The 26,821-nt window shown below is 48.1% G+C and overlaps 2 protein-coding genes across 2 annotated transcripts in view; both read right to left on the bottom strand.

Moving 5' to 3' along the window:
- Nucleotides 1-178, bottom strand: part of LOC129049080 (bMERB domain-containing protein 1-like) — a 49,574-nt gene extending 49,396 nt beyond the window's left edge. Inside the window, exon 1 of the mRNA XM_054526941.2 lies at nucleotides 51-178. The gene's annotated coding sequence lies outside the window, so the exon portion shown is untranslated. The remainder of the gene's footprint in view (nucleotides 1-50) is intronic.
- Nucleotides 42-26,811, bottom strand: LOC129049377 (multidrug resistance-associated protein 1-like). Its single transcript, XM_054528497.2, has 7 exons — nucleotides 26,801-26,811; nucleotides 26,152-26,296; nucleotides 11,257-11,403; nucleotides 7,868-7,955; nucleotides 3,126-3,201; nucleotides 1,965-2,057; nucleotides 42-177 (listed from the first exon to the last, which is right to left on the bottom strand). Exons 1-7 carry the CDS (start codon nucleotides 26,809-26,811, stop codon nucleotides 42-44), a joined length of 696 nt encoding a protein of 231 aa, XP_054384472.2.
- Between the last annotated feature and the right edge of the window lie 10 nt (nucleotides 26,812-26,821).

Genomic DNA, 26,821 nt, shown 5'->3' with positions numbered 1-26,821 from the left:
CTCAGACCACCAGCTTCCCCACTGCCCCTCCCCGCTGGTCCTCACCCTACCTTGATAGCCACGTACCCCTCCACTTTGTCCATCTCGGCCAAGAGGGCTGAGAGCAGGGACGACTTTCCACAGCCCACCTGGCCCACCACGGCCACCAAGGCACCTTCTGGGATGGAGAGGGTGATGCTGAAACGACACAACACACCTGGCTCAGCCACGCTGAATGAGGCCTGCCGGGCTAATGCCCATGGCCACCGAGCCTCAATTTACCCCAAGTAGAGAAAGAGAAAGACAGACAAAAGGCAAGGCCATATTAAACACTGAAGGCCTCAACATTCCTTCCGTTTCTACTGCTGAGTTCAGTTCAGTGACCTGTCTCAGGGGTCCTCCAGGTGGGAGGCAGGTGACAGGTGTCCCTTAGAGAAGAGAGGCAGGGAGTAACCTGACGGATCCTGTCACACTGGGCTTCTGGAAGAGTTTTTGCCCCTCGGAGGGGCAGAAACTTCACTGGGGGCATGAGGCAAGGTCTGAAAGGAGAGGACACCTCAAGACAAACTGGGGCCGGGCACGGTAGCTCATGCCAGTGCTGGTAATCCCAGCACTTTGGGAGGCCAAGGCGGGTGGATCACGAGGTCAGGAGCTCGAGATCACCCTGGCCAACATGGTGAAATCCCATTTCTACTAAAAATATAAAAATTAGCCAGGCGCGGTGGCAGGGGCTTGTGATCCCAGCTACTCAGGAGGCTGAGGCACAAGATCGCTTGAACCCAAGAGGCGGAGGTTACAGTGAACTGAGATCGTGCCACTGCACTCCAGTCTGGGCAAGAGTGTGAGACTCTGTCTCAGAAAAAAAATAATTAAATAAAAAAAACAAAAAACTCTGACAGAAAAGCAGGCATGTCCCAGACATGGAAACATGGGGATAGCCGGAGAAAGGTGTAAAGGGGTGAAGGCACAGGGTGTAACCAGGGATGCGATGGCGCTGAGGTGGGTAGTGGCCAGGCCTGGGAGCACCTTGAAAGATGCCCTGGAGGGACGCTGTGCTGAGACACCTGAACTCTGCCAGGTGGGAGCCACAAAAGGGTTGAAAAAGGAAACAGATATGAATAAATCTGAGTTGAATTTCAGGAAGATGTCTCTATTGAAACCATCCTTTAACGAACAGCAGAAAGCAAAATAAAATAAGCTCAGCATTCTCCCAGCAAGACCGGCTGTCAATGGGGCAAGTCAACCCCAGGCCACTCCCACTGCAGACGGCACAGCCAGAGCAGGGTTTCCATCCTCCCAGGGAAGGGAGGGCACATGCAAGGCTTTGCTGGACTCACTTATATGGAATGTGCTTTTATTTTGTATTTATCTGTATTTAGTTACTTAAGTATTTATTTATTTTTTTTGAGACAGAGTCTCACTCTGTGGCCCAGGCTGGAGTATAGTGGCTCGATCTTGGCTCACTGAAACCTGTGCCTCCCAGGTTCAAGTGATTCTTGTGCCTCAGCCTCCCAAGTAGCTGGGATTACAGGTGAGCGCCACCACATCCAGCTAATTTTTGTATTTTTAGTACAGATGGGGTTTCCCCATGTTGGCCAGGCTGGTCTCGAACTGCTGACCTCCAGTGATCTGCCCGCCTCAGCCTCCCAAAGTGCTGGGATTACAGGCATGCACCACCATGCCCAGCTAATTTTTTTATTTTTAGTAGTGACAGGGTTTCACCATGTTGGCCAGGCTGGTCTCAGACTTTGGACTTCAGGTGATGTGCCCACCTTGGCCTCCCAAAGTGCTGGGACTCTGTGCTTTTTAACTGCCGCCTTTCTGATTTCAGAGTATTAGTGGAAATGCTGATAGTCGTTGCTGTCACTGATTGTTTCATTCTTATGACACTGCTGCATGGTGACACTCATCAGGCTTTTTCTTCCTGTGCTGGTAGGGAATGGATTATGGGGCCTGAGTGGGCAGGAAGCCCAGTGAGACAGTACCTGCCACTGTCCACGTGAGACTGAAATATTCTTACAGGCCGATGAAGAATGAGGGTTAGAGAAAGGTTCTGGGGGCTTGTGGGGAGAAGGTAACTGAACAGGAAAACCATTGGGTCAGGAAAGGGACACAGATACAGATTAGTTGTGGAGCTCAACAAGACAGAACAGCTACAATTGAAGCAGGCAGGATTTAAGTTAGACATAAGGAAGGACTTCCTAAGCATGCAGTACCCCCATGAATTTTCAATGCAGGCTTTCTACAGATTATTTTCTCTGGAGAGTTTCTCTCCTACATGATAAAATACAGCAGTGATTTGGCTACCCAGGCATGAGCTAAACCTCTAAAAGGGTCCCATCGCCCCCGTGTTTTTCAGATTCCTTAAGCGGGCCTAAAAAGCGGTTGATCAAGGCCTCTGCTCAGAAAAAAAAATGAGAGGTGCTTGACAAGTTGCCTGGGGATAAGCTCAATTTCCTAGACATCATGTGCTTTGGAAAGGTAAGGATTGTAGTGTGTGGGGTGCCAGGTAGAAAGCTGGCAAGAAAGGGTGAGCTGGGCAGCTGAGGGGCACTGGAGTCGAGCAGCATCACAGCCTCTGAGACTGGTCAATCAGCATACTCAGTGTCTGAAAGCATAGTGATTGCCTCACAGAGGGCATAGGACCCAATCTGGGTCAATAAGAAGCAGGCAGTTCTCCTAACAGTGGGATACACAGTGGGATGCACAGTGGGAGCTGTTGGGACCATTTGCCATCACAAGGGGAGAGGATACGTGAGGATAAAGCAGACCAGGAGAAGTGAAACAAAGAAAATATGAAGAAAGTTCCGACAGCAGAGTCCCTGGATCACACCGCACCTGAAAGTAGAACTTCCCAGTTATGCAAGCCAAGAATCTCCTGTACTGTCTAAGTCTAGCTGTCCAAGGCTGCTGTAACTTACAATCACAGGGAACCCTCTGTGCTAGGCATCTCTGTGTCTGCTTCTCACGACAGCCTACGCAGGTGTATCTGCACCCATTTTCCAGATGGGTAACCTAAGTCTTAGATAGGCAAAGTGAGTTGTTCAAGGTCACAGAGAGGGAGCACGGTGGGAATTCGAATCCACGTTTGACAAAAGCCCCGTGGCTCTCTCCACACCATCACCTGCGTCCATGTCCCGGCTTACTCATTCAGCGTGGGAGGGTCGCTCCTGGCCCAGGTGAATGTGGCATTCCTCACGGTGATGCTGTTCGTGCCCCCGCCTACAAAGCACAGAGACAACACGTCAGGCACAGGCTGAGCTGTGGGACTCCGCATGAACAGAACGCTCTCTTTCTCTGCTTCAGTGGTTCAACCCCAGACGCTTGACACGAATGGCGCTAGGCATTATTATCTGGTGACATCAGCCACAGGTTCTGAAAGAAGAAACTCAACCTGCTGTTTTGGAGGCAGCCCCAGACCCAGAAAGCAGAAGGAAACTGCAAGAAGCTTTGTCCTTGTAAGATGGGGTTGCGCCATCTGGACGATCATCTCGGGAGATGACTGCAGAGGCAGGAGCCGCATGAGAATTACTCAATGCTCTCGACGCCCTGGCCCTTCTCAGGCAGGTTCGGGGCAGCTCCAGCTGGGAGGGCCGAGCAGTGGCCAAGGTCAGTGGGAAACAGCTGGTGTCCACATGCAAACCTCTCTCAACTGGGGTGGCCAGCATCAGACCGCTGGGCCCTCCTTGAGGTTCAAAGGGAGGTCGTTCACCCTTCTCCCCATGTCCTCTTCTATCTGTCTTCCTCCCCCAGCCACACCACCCTACACAAAGCACATCACAGCAGGTGGATCTTTCTAAAACATCCATCACGATAAACTCAAAAAAAGAGGATATGGAACAGGAAGTGTGGTATGAGGGCACAGGGAAGGGGAGAGTGTTGGAGACAAAGCCCACGTTAACTGGCTCCGTGTTTCTGTCTTCTTCTCAGACAGGATCTGGCTTCTGCACCCAGGCTGGAGTGCAGTGGTGCAATCTCGGCTCACTGCAACCTCCATCTCCCAGGCGCAGGCGATTCTCCCACTTCAGACTCCTGAGAAACTGGGACTACAGGATGTGCACCATCACACCCAGCTAATTTTTTTTTGTATCTTTTGTAGAGATGGGGTCTTGACATGTTGCTCAGCCTGGTCTCGAACTCTTGGCCTCAAGTGATCTGCTTGCCTCGGTCTTCCAAAGTGCCGGGATTACAGGCATGAGACGCCATGCCCGGCCAGCTCCACACTTCTAAAGCTCCTAGCACCTCTGTCTTCTTTTACTCTTCTTCCTGTTATTTTCCTTTTACTTCATGTCTCTCACTTAAAACAAAAGCAGGCCAGTCGCAGGGGCTCATGCCTGTAACCCCAACACTTTGGGATACCGAGGCAGGCAGATCACCTGATGTCAGGAGTTCGAGACCAGCCTGGCCAACATGGTGACACCCCATCTCTACTAAAAATACAAAAATTAGCCAGGTGTGGTGGCGCATGCCTGTAGTCCCAGCTACTCGGGAGTCTGAGACAGGAGAATCACTTGAAACCAAGGCAGAGGCTGCAGAGAGCCAAGATCGTGCCACTGCACTCTAGCCTGGGCAATAGAGTGAGACTCTGTCTCAAAAAAAAAAAAAAAGAAAAAAGAAAAAAAAGAAAAAGAAAAAAGATAAAACAGAAAAGCAAGTCTCTGAATTATGAAGCCATCTTAAGACCATCTGGAGATAATACAGGAGTATTTTTTGTTTAAGTTGTCAAATGAAGAAATAACTTCCTCCATGCATCAAAAAAACAAAAAACCTACAGAGAGAGGAAGGTGCTGGTTAACCTAGATTAACTTTCTCCCTCAGCTCTTCTAAAAGAGTGGACGTGGAATGAGGAAACTGGGAGTTGCTATTTAAGGAATTTAAGAAAAGCCACTGGAGAGAGAGGTTGCAGAGAACGGTTAGCTTGGGAGCGGGAAGCAGCCAAGGGGGCCCCCACTGGCTAGAGCGTGCTAAACATTCCAGAAAGTCCAACCACCTAGGAGGCCACCATTAAGGCAGGAAGGAGGGGCTGGGATGTGGGCAGCACCCAGGGGCCTAGGGATTTCCTGATGCTTGCATTGAGCTGTGAACAACTTTAGTAGCAAGAAACCACTCCCCGCCCACCGCCGGCCACCTCAAATTTCAGCCTGTGTTTAGCATAGAAATTTGACCCCAGAATAGATGTAATCATTCCCTTATGATGTGAGGGGATGTGGGACACTGGGACAGCAGAAACCAGATGACGACAGCCCAGCGGTGTTGGGAGGAAGAGTTCAGCATCCGCTTGGGCCACGGTTCTCAACTGGAGGCAACTGTGCCTCTCAAGGCACATCTGGCAATGTCTGGAGCCATTTTTGGTTGTCAAAATTGGGGTGGGTACTACTGTATCTAATGGGTAGAGTCCAGGGTTGCTGCTCAACATCCCACAGTGCACAGGACAGTCCCCAACCACAAAGAACAGTGTATCTCCAGATATCAGTAGCGTCCAGGATAAGAAACCCCACACCAGGGGGCTGAGCTGAAGATGCTGAGACCATCTCGCTCAGACCAGAGAAATGACAACTCCCACGATCTGTTTAGCATCTTCTATGCACCAGGTGCTATGTCAAACGTGTCAAATGTTTTAGGTGCCACTAAAGATACCTGAGTGCCTACGAGGTGCCAGACACAGCTCACGTGGTATAACTGACATTTACACACATTCAATCTTCTGACCATATTCACTGGACTCTGGAGCCAGACTGTATGGGTTTGAATCCTGGGGCTACCACTTCATAGCTGGGTAGCCACGAGCAAGTTACTTAACTTCTCTGTGCTTTTTTTTTTTTTTTTGAGACAGGGTCTCACTCTGATGCCCAGGCTGGAGTACAGTGGCATAATCATAGCTCACTATAGCCTTGAACTCCTAGGCTCAGCCAATCCTCCTGCCTCAGCCTCTCAAGTAACTATGACTACAGGTGCACCACCATGCCTGGTGAATTTTTTAATTTTTGTAGAGACGAGGTCTCACTACATTACCCAAGGTGGTCTCAAACTCCTGGCCTCAAGCAATCCTCCAGCCTTGGCCTCCCAAAGTACTAGGATTATAGGTACGAGCCACTGCACCCAGCCTGTGCCTCACTTTTTCATCTGTAAAATACGGCTGACAATCATGCAATCAACTTCAGAGGGCTGTGGTGGGGTGTCTATGAGGCAGTGCACACAGAGCACTTCTCACAATGCTTGGCACATAGTAGGTGCTCAGTAAATCTCAGTGAGGCAACACCCTATGGCCAGGAAGAGCATGGACTCTACCGATGGGCTGTGGGTGTGAATGCTGGTTCTTCTTTTGATCAGCTGTGCAATCTCAGGCAAGTTTCAGAGACCAGTTTCTTCATCTGAAAAATGGGGGTTTCCATCACCCTCCTCCAGGGGTGCCATGGTGAGTAATGGACAAGTTGGGACACGGACATCCTTGGAACAGAATGTGCATGACAGGGGCTTTATAAGTGAACGTGTCACTGCACTTAGTGCCATTAATATTTATTATTATTATTATTTTTGAGATGGAGTCTCGCTCTGTTGCCCTGGCTGGAGTGCAGTGGTGCGATCCTGGCTCACTGCAACCTCCGCCTCCTGGGTTCAAGTGATTCTCCTGCCTCAGCCTCTCGAGTAGTTGGGATTACAGGTGCCCAACAAAATGTCCAGCTAATTTTTGTATTTTCAGTAGAGACGGGGTTTCACCATGTTGGCCAGGCTGGTCTCGAACTCCTGACCTCAAGTGATCCACCTGCCTCAGCTCCCTAAAGTGCTGGGATTACAGGCGTGAGCCACTGTGCCCGGCCTAATGTTTATTATTAAGTGCCTAGAGAGATGGTTACAAACAACATCCCTGGCTCAGGGGGATGGGCTGGGAAATGATAAATTAACAAGCTACAAAACAAACAAACCTGCCAATAAAAATACATGGCCAGGTGCAGTGGCTCACATCTGTCATCCCAGCACTTTGGGAGGCTGAGGCAGAGGGATCCTTGAGCCCAGGAGCTCAAGACCAACTTGAGGAACAAAGCAAGACCTTGTCTCTCCAAATAAAGCAAGACCTTGTCTCTCCAAATAAAAAAATTTAATATTGAAAAAAAAAAAAAAGGCCAGGAGAAATGGCTCATGCCTATAAGCCCAGCACTTTGGGAGGCTGAGGCAGGTGGATTGCTTGAGCTGAGGAGTTTGAGACCGGCCTGGACAACATGGCGAAACCCTGCCTCTAGAAAACATACCAAAAAATTATCCAAGTATGGTGCTGTGTGTGCCTGTAGTTCCAGCTACTTGGGAGGCTAAGGTCAGAGGATCACCTGAGCCCGTGAAATCAAGGCTGCAGTGACAGCTGTGACTGCGCCACTGCACTCCAGCCTGGGAAATGGAATGAGACCCTGTCTCAAAAAAAAAAAAAAAAAAAAAAAAAAAAATCCAAGTAACACTCAGCCAAAGAAAGATACTTTTGTTTCCCTTATCTAGATAAAACTGAGGCTCAGACCTAAGTCTACACAGCTTGTGGGTGGTGGAGGCTGGCCAGCCTCCAGAGTCTTCATTTAGCCCAGAATAGAATCAAGGTCAAAGCCTTGGAAAGTGACTCCCAGGGGGAAGTCTCAAGCAGCTGCTGCCCCTCAGCAAGAAAACAAAAATGCAAGTGCAAGTTCACCCTCCTGGGAAGTGTGAGACAGGACAGAAGCCCAGGAGGCCAGGCTTCCCTTCCCTTCTGCCGGCTCTGCAGAACCCTTGTCCCCTGGGGTCTCGCAGACAAGCGGCTGGGCAGAGTCAAACCTGAGGGCAGCCAAAGGAAAGAAATCCAAGTAGGGAGGACCCAGTGGGAGATGGAAAGGCGGCCACTTCCAGAAGCCAGGACCGAACACACACACACCGTCTTTGACAGGCCGTCGCTCGATGCTGTCAGATTCCAGTTCCTCATGGGAGAGAAAGATCCTCAGGCGTTTGAGGGAGACACTCGCCTATACAGAGAGCAATGGCAGGGGAGAGTTATTTTTAAAAAGCATTTTTGCAAAACCAAGGTTAACTTTCAAGGGTTTCCCCGGGTGTGGAAGGGCACACACCCTCCCTTATTTCTGAAGGTCCCACATTTCTTAGAACCAGCGTATACTTTAGAATTAAACAAAACAAAACAAACAAAAAAAAGAAACAGGTTTTGGTTCTGCTTTGTTTTAAAAGCCCACAAAAGGTACTTCAGAAAAAATGGGCGAATGGCTGGGCGCGGTAGCTCAAACCTGTAATCCCAGCACTTTGGGAGGCCGAGGCAGGCAGATCACTTAAGGTCAGGAGTTTGAGACCAGCCTGGCCAACATGGTGAAACCCCGCCTCAGCTAAAAAAAAAAAAAAAAAAATACATAAAATTAGCCTGGCGTGGTGGCACACACCTGCAATCCCAGCTACTCGGGAGGCTGAGGCAGAAGAATCACTTGAACCTGGGAAGGCAGAGGTTGCAGTGAGCCAAGATCATGCCACTGCACTCCAGCCTGGGCAACAGAGTGAGGCTCCATTTCAAAAAATAAATCAATAAAAATAAAAATAAAAGAAGAAAAGGGCGGAGGCCTGGTGGAAAAGGGACTGTGGAAACGTAACAGCAAATGCAACAGAGCCAATTCAAATAACCCAATGGGATAGGCATTTCTGAGATACTCCAGAAAACTTGGATATGGGCTGAGTATTATTGTAAAAACTTATTGTTAGTTTGCTTAGACATGATGATGGTATTATATTATGTAGGAAAAAATGCATGCTGAAATATTTGTGGGTAGAATGTAAGGGGTCTGAGATTTGCTTTAAAATTATTCGGCAAAGAAAAGAAAGAATGAAGGGATAGACAGCAGAGTTTAGCATTAAAAACAAATGAAGGGAAAGAGGGACAAGGGAGGGATACTGAAAAACAATGAGATAAATCAACTGTGGCAAAATGTTTTGGGTTTTTTGGTTTGTTTTTTGTTTTTGAGACGGAGTCTTGCTCTGTCACCCAGGCTGGAGTGCAGTGGCGCGATCTCGGCTCACTGCAAGCTCCGCCTCCCGGGTTCACAACATTCTCCTGCCTCAGCCTCCCAAGTAGCTGGGATTACAGGCGCCTGCTACCACGCCTGGCTAATTTTTTTGTATTTTTAGCAGAGACAGGGTTTCACCGTGTTAGCCAAGATGGTCTCGATCTCCTGACCTCGTGATCCGCCCACCTCGGCCTCCCGAAGTGCTGGGATTACAGGCATGAGCCACTGCGCCCAGCCTTGGTTTCTTTATTTGAGACAGAGTCTTGCTCTGTTGCCCAGGCTGGAGTGCAGTGGTGCAAACATAACTCACTGCAGCCTCAAACTCCTAGGCTCAAGCGATCCTTCTGCCTCAGCCTCCCATGTAGCCACTGCAGGTGTGCACCACCCATTTTGTTATTTTTTGTAGAGCAGGGGTCTCATTATGTTGCCCAGGCTGATTTTGAACTCCTGGGCTGAAGCAATCCTACCAACTCAGCCTCCCACAGTGCTGGGATTATAGGCGTGAGCCACTGCGCCCAGCCAAAAAATGCTGGTGTTGAATCTGAGTGATGTGTACACGGGGTTCATGTTGTATTATTTCCTTTTTTGGAGACTGAGTCTCACTCAGTCGCCCAGGCTGGAGTGCAGTGGCGCAATCTCGGCTCACTGCAACCTCGGCAACCTCCACCTCCCGGGTTCAAGCGATTCTCGTGTCTCAGCCTCCAGATTAGCTGGGATTACAGGCACCCACCAACACATCTGGCTAATTTTTGTATTTTTAGTAGAGACAGGGTTTCCCCATGTTGGCCAGGCTGGTCTCGAACTCCTGACCTCAGTTGATCTGCCCGCCTTGGTCTCCCGAAGTGCTGGGATTGGAGGTGTGAGCCATCATGCCTGGCTTTTTTTTTTCTTTTTTTTTTAATACCACCTTACAAGCTTTAAGCTATTCTACTTCTGTGTACACTTGACATTTTTCATAATAAAATGGATTTTCTCGTCTTTGACAAAGCCTGCAATCAGCGTGTACGACCAAATTTTAAGGCTGATTTGTCTATGCAGTTAAAATGGAGTTTTCAAAATGGATGTTCGCAATGCTCGGAAAAAGAATGTGAAAATAGTGCAGAAAAGTGACAGGAGCTTCCAATAGTGCCCAAGTGTGACAAAACAGAAAGCCACCCCTCCTTACATAGTCAATGGCAGCAATTTTAGAGATTCTACAGAGTCTACATTGTTTTTAAAAAACAAAAAACAAAAAAACCAGGGTCTTACTCCCTTCACCCAGGCTGGAGTGTAGTGGTGTGACTATGACTCACTGCAGCCTCAACTTCCCAAGCTCAGCTGATCCTCCCACCCCAGCCTTCTGAGTAGCTGGGAGTACAGGGGCATACCACCATGCCTGGCTAATGTTCAAATACACACACACACACACATATATATTTTTGTACATACAGGGTTTTATCATATTGCCCAGGCTAGTCTCAAACTCCTGGGCTTAAGAGATCCACCTGCCTTGGCCTCCGAAAGTGCTGGGATTACAGGCACGTGCCACCATGCCCGGCCGTAAGGTTGGGTTTTTTTTTTTTTTTTTTTTTTTTTTTTTTGAGACGGAGTTTTTGCTGTGTCACCCAGACTGGAATGCAATGGCACGATCTTGGCTCACTGCAACCTCTTCCTCCTGGGCTCAAGCAATTCTCCTGCCTCAGTGTTCCGAGTAGCTGGGATTACAGGGACCTGCCACCACACCTGGCTAATTTTTGTATTTTTAGTAGAGATGAGGTTGCACCATGTTGGCCAGGCTGGTCTCGAACTCTTGACCTCAGGTGATCTACCCGCCTCAGCCTCCCAAAGTGGTGGGATTACAGGTGTGAGCCACTGTGCCTGGCTGTAAGGTTGGGGTTTCTCAAAGCGTGGGTGGTCAAGACCTATCAGTGGGTTGTAAAATCAATCAAGTCAGACAAGAGCTACATTTTTGAAAAAAAGGACAGGAATGGCGGAGGAATAGCAAAAGAGAACAGAGTATTTCGGAAAGATTCTTCCAGAGCATGGGAAAGCCATGCTGCATTAAACTTGATTCATATACTCAAGTGCGAGTTCTCTGTCAAGAAGTCAAATGCATTTTCTTTCTTTCAGGCATGACCAGACAAAATCATGGCAGCCTTGGTCCAGGCCTCATGGAGCCCGATCGGGAGTGTGATCTAGAGGCTGCGCTCAGGGGCACTTCCATGCTTTTGTGGCCTAGAACCCCAAGGCCCCCTCTCAGAAGTCGCCCAAGCTTCCCCCGTACCTGCACGATGCTGCTGATGACCATGGGGAGAATGTTCAGGAGAAACCGGAGGATGTTGAACAAGGCCAAAGACACGAAGGCTGTCTGGGCATCCAGGATGTTGTTCTTGTCAATGGTCACGTAGACGGCAAATGTGCACAGGGCCACCTGCAAGCAGAACGCCCAGTGCTGACTGCTGTGCCCTGAGTGAGAGTCATCATCCTAGGAGCAGTGACAGGCCCTGGAGACGCGCTCGGGCCCTCCCCAGGTGGCCACAACTGACCGGCTGCTGGAGCTCGTGGAAAAACCTGGGGCAGTATCTGGCACATAGCAGGTGCTCACTAAACATTCCGGGAATGAACTGGATAAATCAACGACCAGGAGCCCAAAGAGCCGGCCTCTCCCATCAACTTTCTCAGCGATGTCCTAGAGGGGCATTCTTAGTATTCCTCAAAAGCACCAAGCACAATCCCCTAGCCAGGCCTTTGCCCCTGCTGTTTCCTCTGCCTGAAATCATCTTCCATCCAGGTGGCCACCTGGCTCCTCCCTCTCACCATTCAAGGGAGCTGCCTCTCCCACTCTACCCAAATAGCCCTGCCATCTGGCCATCGTCCCATGTATTTTCAGGGTCTCAGCACTGCCATTTCATTGTTACTTCCTGGAAGGTCATACAGCTTAAAAATAAAAATAAAAAAAAGGCAAAGTGTATGCACTTTGCCATATTTCCGCTGTGGGACCCTGGTTGAGTTATTTCACCTCTCCAGGCGAGCCCCTATTTTCTCATCTATAAAATGGAAGTCATGATAGGCTTTTAAGGGCTGTTGGCACTTATGTAGGGTGCTTATTTGCACAGGGCCCAAGCACAGTAAAACTCAACAGATGGCAGCTGTTTTTATTTCTTGTTACAAGATTTGGTCCAAATTCCTTAGATCATTCTTCCAAGGAATCTATTAACGTGGTCCCACAAGCGAGAGCCCAGTCCCATGGGCAGCCAGAGCTGGTTCGTGTTCTGGCTCTGACATTAACAAGACAGATGACGCTAAGCCATGGCACAGAAATTTTCCAGGCTCCAATGTCAAGAGGGAGGCAAGGTGCTCAAAACGACAGGGACACACGATCCCTGGATGCAGTGGTGCAATCGTGGCTCACCACAGCCTCGACCTCCCGGGCCCAAGCATTCCTCCCACCTCAGCCTCCCGAGCAGCTAGGACTACAGGCGCATACCACCATGCCCGGCTAATTTTTTTATTGTTGTAGAGACAGGGTCTCCCTATGCTTCCTAGGCTGTTCTCAAACACCTGGGCTCAGGCCATCTGCCTGCCTCGGCCACCTAAAGTGCTGGGATTACAGGCATGAGCCACTGCACCCATCCTGGCTCCCATCTTCTAAGCGGTAACAAAACACTGGCATCTTACCTAAAGATACTTTTTTTTTTTTTTGAGACACAGTCTCATTCTTTTGCACAAGATGGAGTGCAGTGGTGTGATCGCAGCTCACTGCAACCTCTGCCTCCCAGGGTCAAATGATTCTCATGCCTCAGCCTCCAAGTAGCTGGGATTAGAGGCACCCACCACCATGCCCGGCTAATTTTTTTGTATTTTTCTTAGTAGAGATGCGGTTTCGCCACGTTGGTCAGGCTGGTCTTGAGCTCCTGGCCTCAAGTGATCTGTCTGCCTCGGCCTCCCAAAATGCTGGGATTACAGGTGTGAGCCACCATGCCCGGCCCAGAGATATTCTTTACTCCAATAGGTCTACATGTATCTACATGATAGACTACTCAACCATAAAAAGGAGTGAAATTCTTATACATACTAAAACATGGATAAACCTTGAAAACATCACGCTAAGAAACCAGTCAGATGGCCAGGCGGGGTGGCTCACACCTGAAATCCCAGCACTTTGGGAGGCCGAAGCAGGCGGATCACCTGAGGTCGGGAGTTCCAGACCAGCCTGACCAACATGGAGAAACTCCGTCTCTACTAAACATACACAATTAGCCAGAAGTGGTGGTGCATGCCTATAATCCCAGCTACTCAGTAGGCTGAGGCAGGAGAATCGCTTGAACCTAGGAGGCAAACATTGTAGTGAGGCAAGGTCGTGCCATTGCGCTTCAGGTGGGCAACAAGGGAGAAACTTCGTCTCAAAAAAAAAAGAAACAGTCAGAAAAGGCCACCTGTTGTTTGATTCCATTTATATGAAATGTCCACAGTAGATAAACAGAGACAGACAGAAAGCAGATTAGTGGTTGCCTGGGATGGAATGGAAGGTTTGGGGAGCAAGTGATAACAGGTACAGGGCTTCCTTTTGGGGTAATGAAAATGTCCTGGAATTAGTGGTGACTGTCGTATCATTTATACAAAAAACCTACTGGGTGAGCATCACACCACCTACACAAAAGCCCACTGGGTGACCTTCACACCACCTACACAAAAACCCACTGGGTGACCTTCACACCACCTACACAAAAACCCACTGGGTGAGCATCACACCACCTACACAAAAACCCAATGAGTGAGCATCACACCACCTACACAAAAAAACCACTGAATTGCACACTTTTAAATGGTGAATTATACCTCCATTAAAAAAATAAATGTCGATAGGCATGGTAGCCCATGCCTGTAATCCAAATGCTTTGCGAAGCCGAGGATGGAGGATCACCTGAGGCCAGAAGTTCGAGCTGAGCCGGGGCAAAAAAGCAAGGCTGTGTCTCTACAAAATTTTTTTAAAAATAAGCCAGGTGGCTGGGCTCAATGGCTCATGCCTGTAATCCCAGCATGTTGGGAGGCCAAGGCAGGTGGATCACCTGAAGTCAGGAGTTCAAGACCAGCCTGTCAGACAGCGCAAAACCCTGTCTCTACTAAAAATACAAAAATTAGCCAGGTGTGGTGGCGCATGCCTGTAGTCCCAGCTACTAGGGAGGCTGAGGTAGGAGAATCACTTTAACCCGGGAGGTGAAGGTTGCAATGAGCCAAGATTGCACCATTGCACTCCAGCGTGGGTGACAGAGCAAGACTCCATCTCAAAACAATAATAATAATAATAATAATAATAATAATAATAAATAAGTCAGGCATAGTGGCATGCACCTGTAGTCCTAGCTACTAGGGAGGCTGAGGCAGAAGAATCATTTGAGCCCAGGAGGTCGAGGCTGCAGTGAGCTATGACTGTGCCCCCACACCAGCCTGGGTAACAGAGTGAGGACCCCATCGCTAAACAAGTAATTTTTTAAAAAGTACCTCTCCAAAGTCAACCTATTTTTTAGTGTAGAAGTCAAAGTGCTGACTCAGATCCCAGGGCCCAGCTGATTTGTAAAGTCCCTTCCCTGTACCTCATTTGGCCTCATCTGTCACTCTCCCCTCACTCCCACTGTTTCAGCCTCCATGGTTATCCCACCTATGAACGGGCACAGTAATGCCCCAGGGCCTTTGCACATGCTCTTGCTACTCCCTGGTTGGCCTCTTTACCTCCATCAAGTCTTTCCTCAAGTGTCACCTTCTCAGTGAGCTTGGACCACCCTACTTAAAACTGCAAGCTGCCCCTATTATAAAGACCTGACTGTTTTCTTTCTATAGCACTTAGGATGGCTTTCTCTAGCACTAGGATTTATTTATTGTGTCTATTGTTTCTTGTCTGTTTCTCTCCGTGAAAATGAATGTTCCATGACTGGAGATTATTACCTGTAGTATTCGCTGCTGTATTGTCAGAGCCTAGGACAGAGCCCAGATCATGGTGCTCAGTGAATGTCTGCTGGGTAGATGATGGATGGGTGGGAGTGGATAAATGGGTGGGGAAGGGGTAGGTGAATTTGCCTGAGGGCAGAAGAGCACATCAGAGGTGTCTCTTCAGCAGTGAAGCAAACCAGGCCTCAGACATCTCACCACCCAAACGTACCAGCCCCCTTAGTGAGCCAAGTACCAATCAATGCCGGCTGCCGGCAGAACAGGGCACACACAGAGAGGGGACAGGACAACATCACGCAGCCCCTTTCAGGTCCATGGTCCCGGCTTCTCCAGAAGGAGAAGGTCATCTAGCCATCCAACCCTCAGTTATTAACTGAGCACCCCTCATGCGCTGGGGACTGAGGTAGGCTTGGCAACCCTGAGATGCACAGTCTAGTGGAAGCACAGGCTTTAACAGGTTCCCTACAGGCAGTGTTTGGAAATCCGAAGAGGCTGGTAGGATGGGAACAATGACTGGGGCTCCAGGCAGGAGGAGACTGGAGTTCGCCTTGTAACAGGCAAGGGTCAAGGGTGCAAAAGTCCTTCATACACAGTGAGGAGCACCTGTCCCCTAGGTGCCTTTTCTGAGAAACGTGGAAAACCAATGAATGGAACCCCTACACTCCAGCCCACCCTAAAAATCCTGACGCCCTGTGTGCAGTTATCTGCTCTTACTGCCTGCCTGGCATCTATTCCTCTGTTTATGGCAACATGCAATTTTCTCTGGGGGAACTGAACTTCTCCCAGTGTCAACCTATGAGCTTCAGCCACAGATGAACCTCCTCCCTCACCCCCTACCTTGGCCCCAAGCCCTGAAAGACATGACCTAGCCCTGGCTGACCCACACATCCTATCTCCCCGGCCTCAGTGACTGGCTCAGGAAGAAGCATGTGATCGACCACAACCAATGAGACTCAATCCCATAGCTTTGCAGGAACTATTAGGGGAAAAGAGTAAGACTCTCTGTTCACAGGGGTTGCTGAGGTGACAGGATGATCAGGAAACTCCCAGCTAATAAAGAAACCACCATCAAGAAAACAGAGCTGAGAGTCAGAGACACTGTTATTCCCAACATTATCTTGGGAACTCCTAGATCCAGCCATGCCTGGAACCCCATTCATACTTAAAAGTCTTTTTCTAAACTTTTCAGTTTTGTGACTCAAAAATCCCCCTCTTCTCTTACTCTAGTTGATTTCAGCTAGGTTTCTGTTACTTGCAAGACAGTTCCTAATTAATATGATTTATTTCAACCTCTCATTCATTCATGTATTTATTCATTTACCTACATACATTTACAGAGCATGAACTATTTGCCAAGTTCCCTATGCTTTGGGGGTACAAGCACAAAATGACAAGGTCTGACTGTGCGTGGTGGCTCACGCCTGCAATCCCAGCACTTTGGGAGGCCAAGGTGGGTGGATCACTTGAGGTCAGGAGTTTGAGACCAGCCTGGCCAACATGGTGAAACCCCATCTCTACTAAAAAGACAAAAAATTAGCTGGGTGTGGTGGCACACACCTGTAATCCCAGCTCTTCGGGAGGCTGAGGCAGGAGAACCAGCTCAACCCGGGAGGTGGAGGTTGCAGTGAGCTGAGATTGTGCCACTGCACTCCAGCCTGGGCGGCAGAATGAGACTCCGTCTCAAAAATACAGAAATGTATAAATATATAAATAAATAAAATGACATGGTCATAGCCGTGTCTCTGTGGACCCTAGGATATGATCAGCAGAGAACTACAGGACAGATCATTACCATAGAAAATGATGTATTATTCTAACAAAGGGAGATTCAGGGTAAACAGAAGGCAAGAAGCTCACAAATCATCCAAGACAGAAAATGTTAAATATTGACAGCTGCCTGGCGATGCTATTTTAGGAAAGTGCATTAGGTGGATGTGGTAAATGCCAGGTTTGCTATTCCAGAAAAACAGTCCCATCAGTCCCTGGATGGCATCCCTGGCCTTCCCCGGCCTCTGTGTTCCATCACACCTACCGCTGGGTAAACACCTCATCGTCTTTGAAGCACAGGAATGCACCAGTGGAAAAAACACTCAGGCACCTTCCAGGGGAACTGAAGGCCACATATTTTATCCTAATGTAGTCAGAGGCTTCGATGCCTCGGCCAGGACAAGGTCTCCCCAACTGACACCCAGGCCCATCTGTTTCTTGCCAAACAGCTCAACAAACTCTGTCTCTGGAAACTCCGGGAAACTCAATGGCAAGAAAGGTCAAGAAAAGGTTAAGTAAAGCCGGTAGCCGGGTTCAGTATCTCACATCTGTAATCCCAGCTACTCCAGAGGCTGAGGCAGGAGGATCACTTTAGCTCAGGAGTTGGAGGTTGCAGTGAGCCATGATCAAGCCACTGTACTCCAGCCTGGGCAGCAAAACAAGACCCTGTCTCTTTAAAAAAAAAAAAAAAAAAAAAAAAAGAAAGAAAGAAAGAAAAAAAAAAGAGAAGAAAAGCCAGTCCTGCTCTTAAGCATCTTCTGCTGTGGTTTCCTAATGGGGAACAGGGCAGGAAGTGATAAGCAAAGTTTGGTGACAGCCTGGAAACTGGGTTTTGCCAACGAATCCAATGTGCAGAGCAAAAAGCTGTGAGAACACACTGCCCATCCCCTCCTAAGCGGGACACAAGGCACAGACCAAACCTCATCACCAGTGCCCTCTGGCTTGTATCTTTTCCTCTAAGAGAAGACCTTTCAAAATGCCATCAAGGCCATGCACAGTGGCTCATACCTAGAATCCCAGCACTTTGGGAGACAGAGGCAGGCGGATTGCTCGAGCTCAAGAGTTTGAAAACATCCTGGGCAACAAAGTGAGACCCTGTCTCTGCAAAAATTACAGAAATTAGGTGGGCATGGTGGTGCATGCTTGCAGTCCCAGCTGCCTGGGAGGCTGAGGTTGGAGGATCACTTGAGCCTGGGAGGCAGAGGTTGCAGTGAGCCAAGATCATGTCACTGCACTCCAGCTTGGGTGGCAGTGTGAGACCCCATCTCAAACAAAAAAAAAGAAAAAAAAAGCCATTTTGTATGTATTTATGTATGACTCTTACTATCACTTGTATAAAAGTAAAGTAAACAGAATCAAGTAACCATAACTACATGTATGACATGTATCCACCATTACAGTGATACAGACATAGACTCTGGAAAAACACACAAGAAACATGGAGAGAGGGAAGCAAGGTGACTGGTGTTAGGAGGAAGGGCTTGGGCCTTTCACTATGGACTGCGGTTCTCAAATGGGAGAATTCTGTCCCCCAAGGGGACACTTCGCAATGCCTGGAGCCATTTTCCATTGTCACCACTGGGAAGAACAGGGAGAGGTACAACTTAGCATCTGGCAGGTAGAGGCCACAGATGCTGGGAAACATCCTACAATGTGCAGGCCAGGCCCTACAACACAGGGACAAAGGATGACCTGTTGGCAAATGTCAGAAGGCTGAGGTGGCCACGTGTGGAGAAATCTGGCTGTATGAATACCATCTGGTGCAGCTTTAGTTATGTTTCACCATATGTAAATACATTACTTTCTACTTTTTAAAGTAAGACCGACTGGGCATGGTGGCTCATGCCTGTAATCCCAGCACTTTGGGAGGCCGAGATGGGTGGACCAGTAGAGGCCAGGAGTTTGAGACCAACCTGGCCAACATGGCTAAACCCCATCTCTACTAAAAATACAAAAAATTGGCTTGGCATGGTTGCGTGTGCCTGTAATCCCAGCTACTCGGATGCTGAGGCAGGAGAATTGCTTGAACCTTGGTGAAACCCTGTCTCTACTAAAAACACAAAACTTAGCTGGGCATGGTAGTGGGTGCCTGTAATCCCAGCTACTCGGGAGGCTGAGGCAGGAGAATCACTTGAACCCAAGAGGCGGAGATTGCAGTGAGCTAAGATCGCAAGACTCCTTCTCAAAAAAAAGGAGAGTCTAGGCGCGGTGGCTCACACCTGTAATCCCAGCACGTTGGGAGGCCAAGGCAGGTGGATCACTTGAGGTCAGGAGTTCGAGACCAGCCTGGCGAACATGACAAAAACCCGTCTCTACTAAAAATATTAAAATTAACAAGGCATGGTGGTGCGTGTTTGTAATCCCAGCTAGTTGGGCAGCTGAGGCAGGAGAATTGCTTGAAATCGGAGGTGGAGGTTGCTTTGAGCTAAGATGGCACCACTGCTCTTCAGCCTGGGTGACAGAGCGAGACTCGGTCCCAAAAAACAAAAAAAGAGAGAGTTCGTCAATGTACCCCAGTAAAGTCAAGGTATTGGAGTGTAAGGGGCACTGGAGCTGGAAGTGATCTTAGGGAACATGGAGTTACAGAAGGGCAACGAGATGCCATTTCTTGCTCAACTCTAGGCCACTGGCACCAGTCACCTGGAGGGCTGCTTGAGCATAACTCAGTGGGAAAGAACCCCGTAAGTGACTGTGGGTGTCTGCTGTGGGCATGAGGAGGGAGGACAGGGCCCAGTATTTGTCATGCTTGGAATCTAACCCCTTCATTTTCCATGTGACAAAATCTAGAGCCAGCGAGGTGAGATGACCAGCTTTGGGGTCACACTGTGAGCTGGCAGTAGAATGTGGCAGGTGTCCTGACTCTCAGAAGAACATTCCAGTCTTCTAAGCCAGGGGCTGGCCAAGGATGGCTCAGGTCCACATTTGGCCCACACCTGTTTACATACAGCCCATGAGCTCAGCATTGACTTCATTTTTTAAATTTTTTTTGAGACAGAGTCTTGTTCTGTTGCCCAGGCTTAGAGTGCAGTGGCATGACCTCAGCTCACTGCGATATCCGCTTCCCAGGTTCAAACGATTCCCGTACCTCAGCCTCCCAAAAAACTGGGATGACCGGCATGCTCCACCACACCTGGCTAATTTTTTTTTGGGGGGGGTGGGTGGAGGGGGCAGTGGGAAAGGGTCTCACTCTGTTGCCCAGCCAGGAGTGTGTGGCATGATCTTGGCTCACTGCAACTTCTGCCTCCTGGGTTGAACTGATCCTCCTGCCTCAGCCTCCCGAGTAGCTATGACCACAGGTGCGCACCACCACTTCCAGCTAATTTTTGTATTTTTAGTATAGACGAGGTTTCACCATGTTGGCCAGGCTGGTCTCAATCTCCTAGCCTCAAGCACCTCGGCCTCCCAAAGTGCTGAGATTACAGGCATGAGCCCCTGCACCCAGCCGGATTTCATATTTTTTAAAAGTTAAAAAAATCAAAAGAATATTACATGACACATGCAAGTTCTATAAAATTCAAATTTTGGTGTCTCTAAATACTTTTTTACAGGAACACAGCCACACCCATCGATTTCCGTATTATCTAAGGCTGTTTTTGCACTATGCTGGAAGAGACTGGTATTTGTGACAGAGACTGTATAGCCCAGAATTCCGAAAGTATTTACAGAAAAAGTTTCTTTACTCCTACTTTCTGCCAGTCTCTCTCGAAATTTAATGTGCATACACACCACCTAGAGAACTAGTTACAACTCAGATTCAGTTTCAGTGGATCTGGGCTGAGGCCTGAAATTCTGCACTGTTAACAAGCACCAGAGGATGCCATGGCTGCTGGTCCACGGACCATACTTAAGGCAGTGAGGATCCACTCCAGTGTCTCTACATGTCGACCTGAACCAGAAGCAGCAGCACCTAGGGATATGTTAGGAATGCAAATACTCAGGCCCCACCCAGACCTACTAAAGCTGAAAATTTGGGTGGGGCCCAGAAAGCTGAGTTTTATAGTAACAAGCTAGCAGCCAGCACAGTGGCTCACGCCTATAATCCCAGCACTTTGGGAGGCCAAGGCGGGCGGATCGCCTGAGGTCAGGAGTTCGAGACCAGCCTGGCCAACATGGTGAAACACCATCTCTCCTAAAGATATTTTAAAAATTAGCTGAGCATGGTTGCTGCACGCCTGTAATCCCAGCTACTCGGAGGCTGAGGTGGAAGAATCGCTTGAACCCGGGAGGTGGAGATTGCAGTGAGCCAAGATCGTGCCACAGCAGTCCAGCCTGGGTGACAGACTGGGACTTCATCTCAATAAATAAATGAATAATAAAATATAATAACAAGCTCTCCAGGTGATTCTGATGCAGGCTTGAATTTGAACACCATCTCTCCTGCAGTTCCAGACCCTGGGAGATGTAAGGCAAGACTAAGAAAATTCAGTGTCAGCATGAACACACTTTCGCAAATGCTGAAACGGCTAGAGCTTCCTTACACATTCCACCTGCAACTCAGCTAAGATGAAGCAGGTGGTAGTTTAACAGAAAAGTTCACATTCATAAACATGTTTAACTCTGCTTCACAGAAACTTGCCAGAAAAACATATAATTTGCCAACCTGACCAAGAAGGAATAGTTGTAATGAGCACAACATTACGAAAAGAATGACACAGTTAATAAAAAGACAGAAAGAGAAAACAAACATAGGGCATGATCTGAAGTCATCCTTCACCACTGTTTTTAACTGTGCTTAAAAGGGAATTTCCAAAGTCCATCTCTGTATGGTCTCCTGATCTGCAGCCAACTTTGCAAAATGGTAAGTTGCACTGTTGTCTTTAAACTTTTCAAAGCCAGCTAGGCAGGGATAGACCCATTACCGTACCCCAGGACAGGTACCAGAACTTTCAGTGTAGCATGGATCATAATAGCAGAAAAAACGGGGAACAACCTGTTTTTGCAAGGAATGGGAGAAAGGGTAATTCCAGCAGGGCACATCCACACGTCAGACAAGCATCCATCATGAACGCAAAGGAAACAAGCTGGGAGTGGTAGCGGTGCACCTGGAGTCCCAGCTACTTAGGAAGCTAAAGCAGGAGGATTGCTTGGGCCCAGGAGTTCAAGGCTGCAGTGAGCTATGATTGCACCACAGTACTCCAGCCTGGGGGACAGAGCGAGACCCCATTTCAAAACAAAACAAAACCCCCCAAAAAAACTAAAATGAAGTAGATCAGAATGAATGAACCAAGATTATATATTATTAACTACAGGAAAGAGAACACTATGTACAGTATGATTCCATTTAAATCTGTCAAAGTATTTTTAAATACCTATATGCTTGTCCATTTTTCTCTAAAAGCATACATAAAACTGTCACTTTGGAAGAGAGGAACTGATGGAAGAGAGGACAATATACTTTTCATTTTATATCTTTCTCTTTCTGTTTTTTTTTTTTTTTTTTTTTTTTTTTTTACAATGGATGACAAATATTTGTTCAGCACCTGCTATGCACTGTTTTACCTACTGAGGATACAGCAGTCAATAGAAAAGACAAAAATGCCCATCTGGAGCTGACATCTGGAGACCACTGCACTGCAGCCTGGGTGACAGAGTAAGACCTTGTCTCTAAAAACAAACAGTTTTTAAAAAATAAAAAGTAACTTTTGAACATAATAAAAGGAATCCAATTGAATGGGGAAATGTATGTCATAGTTACAACTAGCAAAATCCAATTTGTCCAAAATACATAAAGAGTTGACAAATTGTTGAGGGTTAGTATTTAGATCCCACTCAACAAGTAGTAAGAGTCCACTGATTCATTTGGAGAGTGAGGGTGAGCTCAGTCCCGTACAGTGCTTTTCAGAGGGTCCTCCCAAGACCACCTCCATCAGGATCAAGGGCAGGCCTGGAAATTTGTACATTAACAGGGGCCACAGGTGAAATGAAATTCATTTGTAAAGCACTTGGAATAGTGTCTGGCACATAAGTGCTACACTTTTTATTGTATTATTTTACTTATTATTTTTATATAAAGTAACACTTGAGGTTCCAACAGACCAGGCAATGAACCAGCCCCAGAAAGGTGTTCAGTAAACCACCACGTGGAAGGCTGTTCACCTTGACTAGTTGATTCAGTTTAGATCTGTGTCCCCACCCAAACCTCATGTTCAATTGTAATCTCATGTTCTATTGGATTACCATGGAACATGAGATTTGGGTGGGGACACAAATCCAAACTGTAAGACCCAGTCAAGGTGAACATTGGGGCCTGGTGGGAGGTGACTGGATCATGGTGGCAGTTGTTTTTTTTAATTTATTTTTTTGTGACAGAGTCTTGCACTGTCTGTCGCCCAGGCTGGATTGCAGTGGCATGATCTCGGCTTGCTGCAACCTCCACCTCCCCGGTTCAGGTGACTCTCCTGCTTCAGCCTCCTGAGTAGCTGAGATTACAGGCACCCGCCACCACACCCCCAGCTAATTTTATGGTTTTTGTTTTTGTTTTTTTTGGTGAGACGGAGATTTAATCTTGTTGCCCAGGCTAGAGTGCAATGGCGTGATCTCGACTCACTGCAACCTCCACCTCCCAGGTTCAAGCGATTCTCCTGCCTCAGCCTCCCAAGTAGCTGGGATTACAGGCGTGCACTACCACACCCGGCTAATTTTTGTATTTTTGGTAGAGACAGAGTTTCACCGTGTTGCCCAGGCTGATCTCAAACTCCTGACCTCAGGTGATCTGCCTGCCTCGGCCTCCCAAAGTGCTGGGATTACAGGCGTAAGCCACTGCGCCTGGCCTAATTTTATGTATTATTAGTAGAGACGGGGTTTCACTATGTTGGTCTGGCTAGTCTTGAACTCCTGACTTGGTGATCCACCTATCTCGGCCTCCCAAAGTGCTGGGATTACAAGCATAAGTCACTGTGCCTGGCCTTTGGGGGCGGTTTCTAATGGTTCAGCACCATCCCTTTGGTGCTGCCCTCGTTAGATCTGGTTGTTTAAAAGTGTCTGGCACCTCCCCATTCTCTCTCTTCTGCCTGCTCTGGTCATTTAAACATGCCTGCTTCCCCTTTGCCTTCCACCATGATGGTAAGTTTCCTGAGGCCTCCCCAGAAGCAGAAGCTGCTATGCTTTCTGTACAGCCTGCAGAACCGTGAGCCAATTCAACCTCTCTTCTTTATAAATTACCCAATCTCAGCGTGGGTGCAGTGGCTCACACCTTTCATCTCAGCACTTTGGGAGGCCAGGGCAGGTGGATCACCTGAGGTCAGGAATTCGAGATCAGACTGGCCAACATGGCGAAACCCCATCTCTACTAAAAAAAAAAAAAAATTAGCCGGGCATGGTGGTGTGTGCCTGTAGTCCCAGCTACTTGGGAGGCTGAGGCAGGAGAATCATTTGAACCCAGGAGGTGGAGGTTGCAGTAAGCCAAGATCACGCCACTGAACTCCAGCCTGAGTGACAGAGTAAGACTCCATTGCTCAAAAAATAAACAAATAATCCAATCTTGGGTATTTCTGTAGAGCAGTGCAACAACGGACTAATACACTAGTGATAGAACCAAATGCAAACTCCCAACAATTTTTAGGCAATGCTGCACCCACTTAATCTAGCAGAACCAAAAGCTTCCACTGAAGGGGATGTGGAGGAGCTGGAACGCTGAGGGTGATGTAACTCAGGCTTTCAGGAAAACAATCTGGCAGAAGGTCACAAGCTAAAAAACTAACCCTGGGGAATGAAGCACAGGAACTACCCCAAAGGAGCGAAGAGCACCCAAGATTCAGCATTCAGTACTGCTATTTACCAGCTCCCACTCCCATACACCGCAGAGTCCAACAAAATGAGAGTGATTTGACCTAGTCATTCTCAAATTATGCCGGAGAGAGCTGCTCTGCCATTGAAATCAAATAATGACAAGTTTCCTCCAGTCTTTTTTTTACAAAAGAAAAATCGCTATATTGCCCAGGATGATCTGAAAGTCCTGGGCTCAAGCAATCCTCCCTCCTTGGCCTCCCAAAGTGCGAGGATTACGGGAGGCATGAGCCGCCATGCCTGGCCTTCCTCCAGTCTGCAGAGAAATTAAAGTGTATAGAATGATCCCAGTTTTAAGTTTCATTTAAATCTCCCCAAAAGTGTTGTTACACCTTTGCTTATCCCTGAAGGGCAGTATATTAATAGGCCCCACCCATCCTATAGGCCTTCAGTCCTGTAGAGGCCAGAAAGTGGGGTCTAGGGCCAGACTGTCTGGGTGCAAATCATGGATCTGTCACTTACCAGCAGTGTGACCTTGGGTAAGTCTCTTCACCTCTAGGCACCTTGGACCTCAGTTTCTTTGCTTGTAAAATGAGTTTAATAGTACACATCTCACAGGGTGGTTGTGAAGATTAACTGACATACTGTATGAGAAGCATTTCTATTCATTCTTTTTTTTTTTTTTTTGAGATGGAGGCTCACTCTGTCGCCCAGACTGGAGTGCAGTGGCACGATCTCAGCTCACTGCAACCTCTTCTTCCTGGGTCCAAGTGATTCTCCTGCCCCAGCCTCCTGAGTAGCCAAGATTACAGGCACATGCCACCACACCCAACTAATTCTTTATATTTTTGATAGAGATGGGGTTTCACCATGTTGGCCAGGCTGGTCTCGAACTCCTGAACTCAAGCGATCTGCCCACCTTGCCTCCCAAATTGCTGGGATTACAGACATGGTGAGCCACCATGCCCAGCCTATTTTTATTGTTTGATTAAGGTCTCACTCTGTCATCCAGGCTAGAGTGCAGTGGCAAGACAGGGCTCACTGCAGCCTCAACCTCCCAGGCTCAAATGATCCTCCCACCTCAGCCTCCCAAATAGCTGGGACCACAGGAATGCACTACCAGGCCTGGCCAATTTTTTTTTTTTTTTTTTTTTTTTTGAGATGGAATCCTGCTGTGTTGCTCAGGCTGGAGTGCAATGGCATGATCTCTGCTCACTGCAACCTCCGCCTCCTGGGTTCAAGTGATTCTCCTGCCTCAGCCTCCCGAGTAGCTGGGATTACAGACATGCACCACCACGCCCAGCTAATTTTTTGTATTTGTAGTAGAGATAGGGTTTCGCCATGTTGGCCGGGCTGGTCTCGAACTTCTGACCTCAGGTGATCCACCCGGTTTGGCCTCCCAATGTGCTGGGATTACAGGCTTGAGCCACCACATCTGGCCTGGCCTACTTTTTAAAAATTTTGATAGAGACAAGGTCTCACTATGTTGCCCAGGCTGGTCTCCAACTCCTGAGCTCAAGCGATCCTCCCACCTCAGCCTCCCCAAGTACTGGGATTACAGGTGTGAGCCACCTCACCCAGCCTGTATGGGAAGCGTTTTGTAAATAAATATAAGCTGCTGTCATCATCATTAGAATCTTACGTAACTTGTTTTTTGTCTTTATGCAGACCCTGACATGTAGTAATTTGAGGCTGCTGATGTCAGTCTTATGTGTCATCACCAAAAAGCATCACCACTTACCCTCTTGAACTGCTCAAGCTGCTCTGTGAGCTCCTCCACTGCCTGTGCATGTTTCTGCCTCATCTCCTGGCCCTGGGGCTCATGGGACCACGTCTCTTCATCCAGGGCCTTCTTCAGCACTGTCACCTCCTGCTCCCTCTTGGCTCTTGACGGGAGGAACACAGTGAATGGCAATTGGGTGGAGACAGACGGTCATCTCAGTGCCGTGCAAAAGAATGAGAGCTTTTCCAGGACCCAGAGCTGCAATCCTCATCACCACTCCTCTCTAGCTGTGTGACTTTGGGTCACTCACCTAACATCTCTGGACCTATAATTTCCTCAGCTGCAAAATGTGGAGCATATCACCTGCCTAGGACGTCTGTAATGACTGGCAAACAAATACACAAAGTAATAGAATTGAAAGGATGTCCGTGAACTGCAAAATTTTGCTTAATGTTGGCTCTTATTTAATGAGCAGTTACTATATGCCAGGCCCTGAGCTAAGTTTTTTATATACATCATCTAATCCTCAGAGTGACCCAAAGAGGCAGGTGTGTTATTATTTCCATTTTACAAATGAGGACACTAAGGCTAAGAGAGGGCAAGCAGTTTTACCCATGGTGTCACAGCCATTGTGTGATGCAGCTAGAATTAGAAGCTAAACCTTGACCTTGAGTCCATGGTTTTGTTT

The sequence above is a fragment of the Pongo abelii genome, chromosome 10 (genome assembly GCF_028885655.2).
Source record: "Pongo abelii isolate AG06213 chromosome 10, NHGRI_mPonAbe1-v2.0_pri, whole genome shotgun sequence".
Lineage (NCBI taxonomy): Eukaryota > Metazoa > Chordata > Mammalia > Primates > Hominidae > Pongo > Pongo abelii.
The sequence above is the reverse complement of the archived record's forward strand: the minus strand, read 5'-3'. Positions and strand labels throughout refer to the sequence as shown.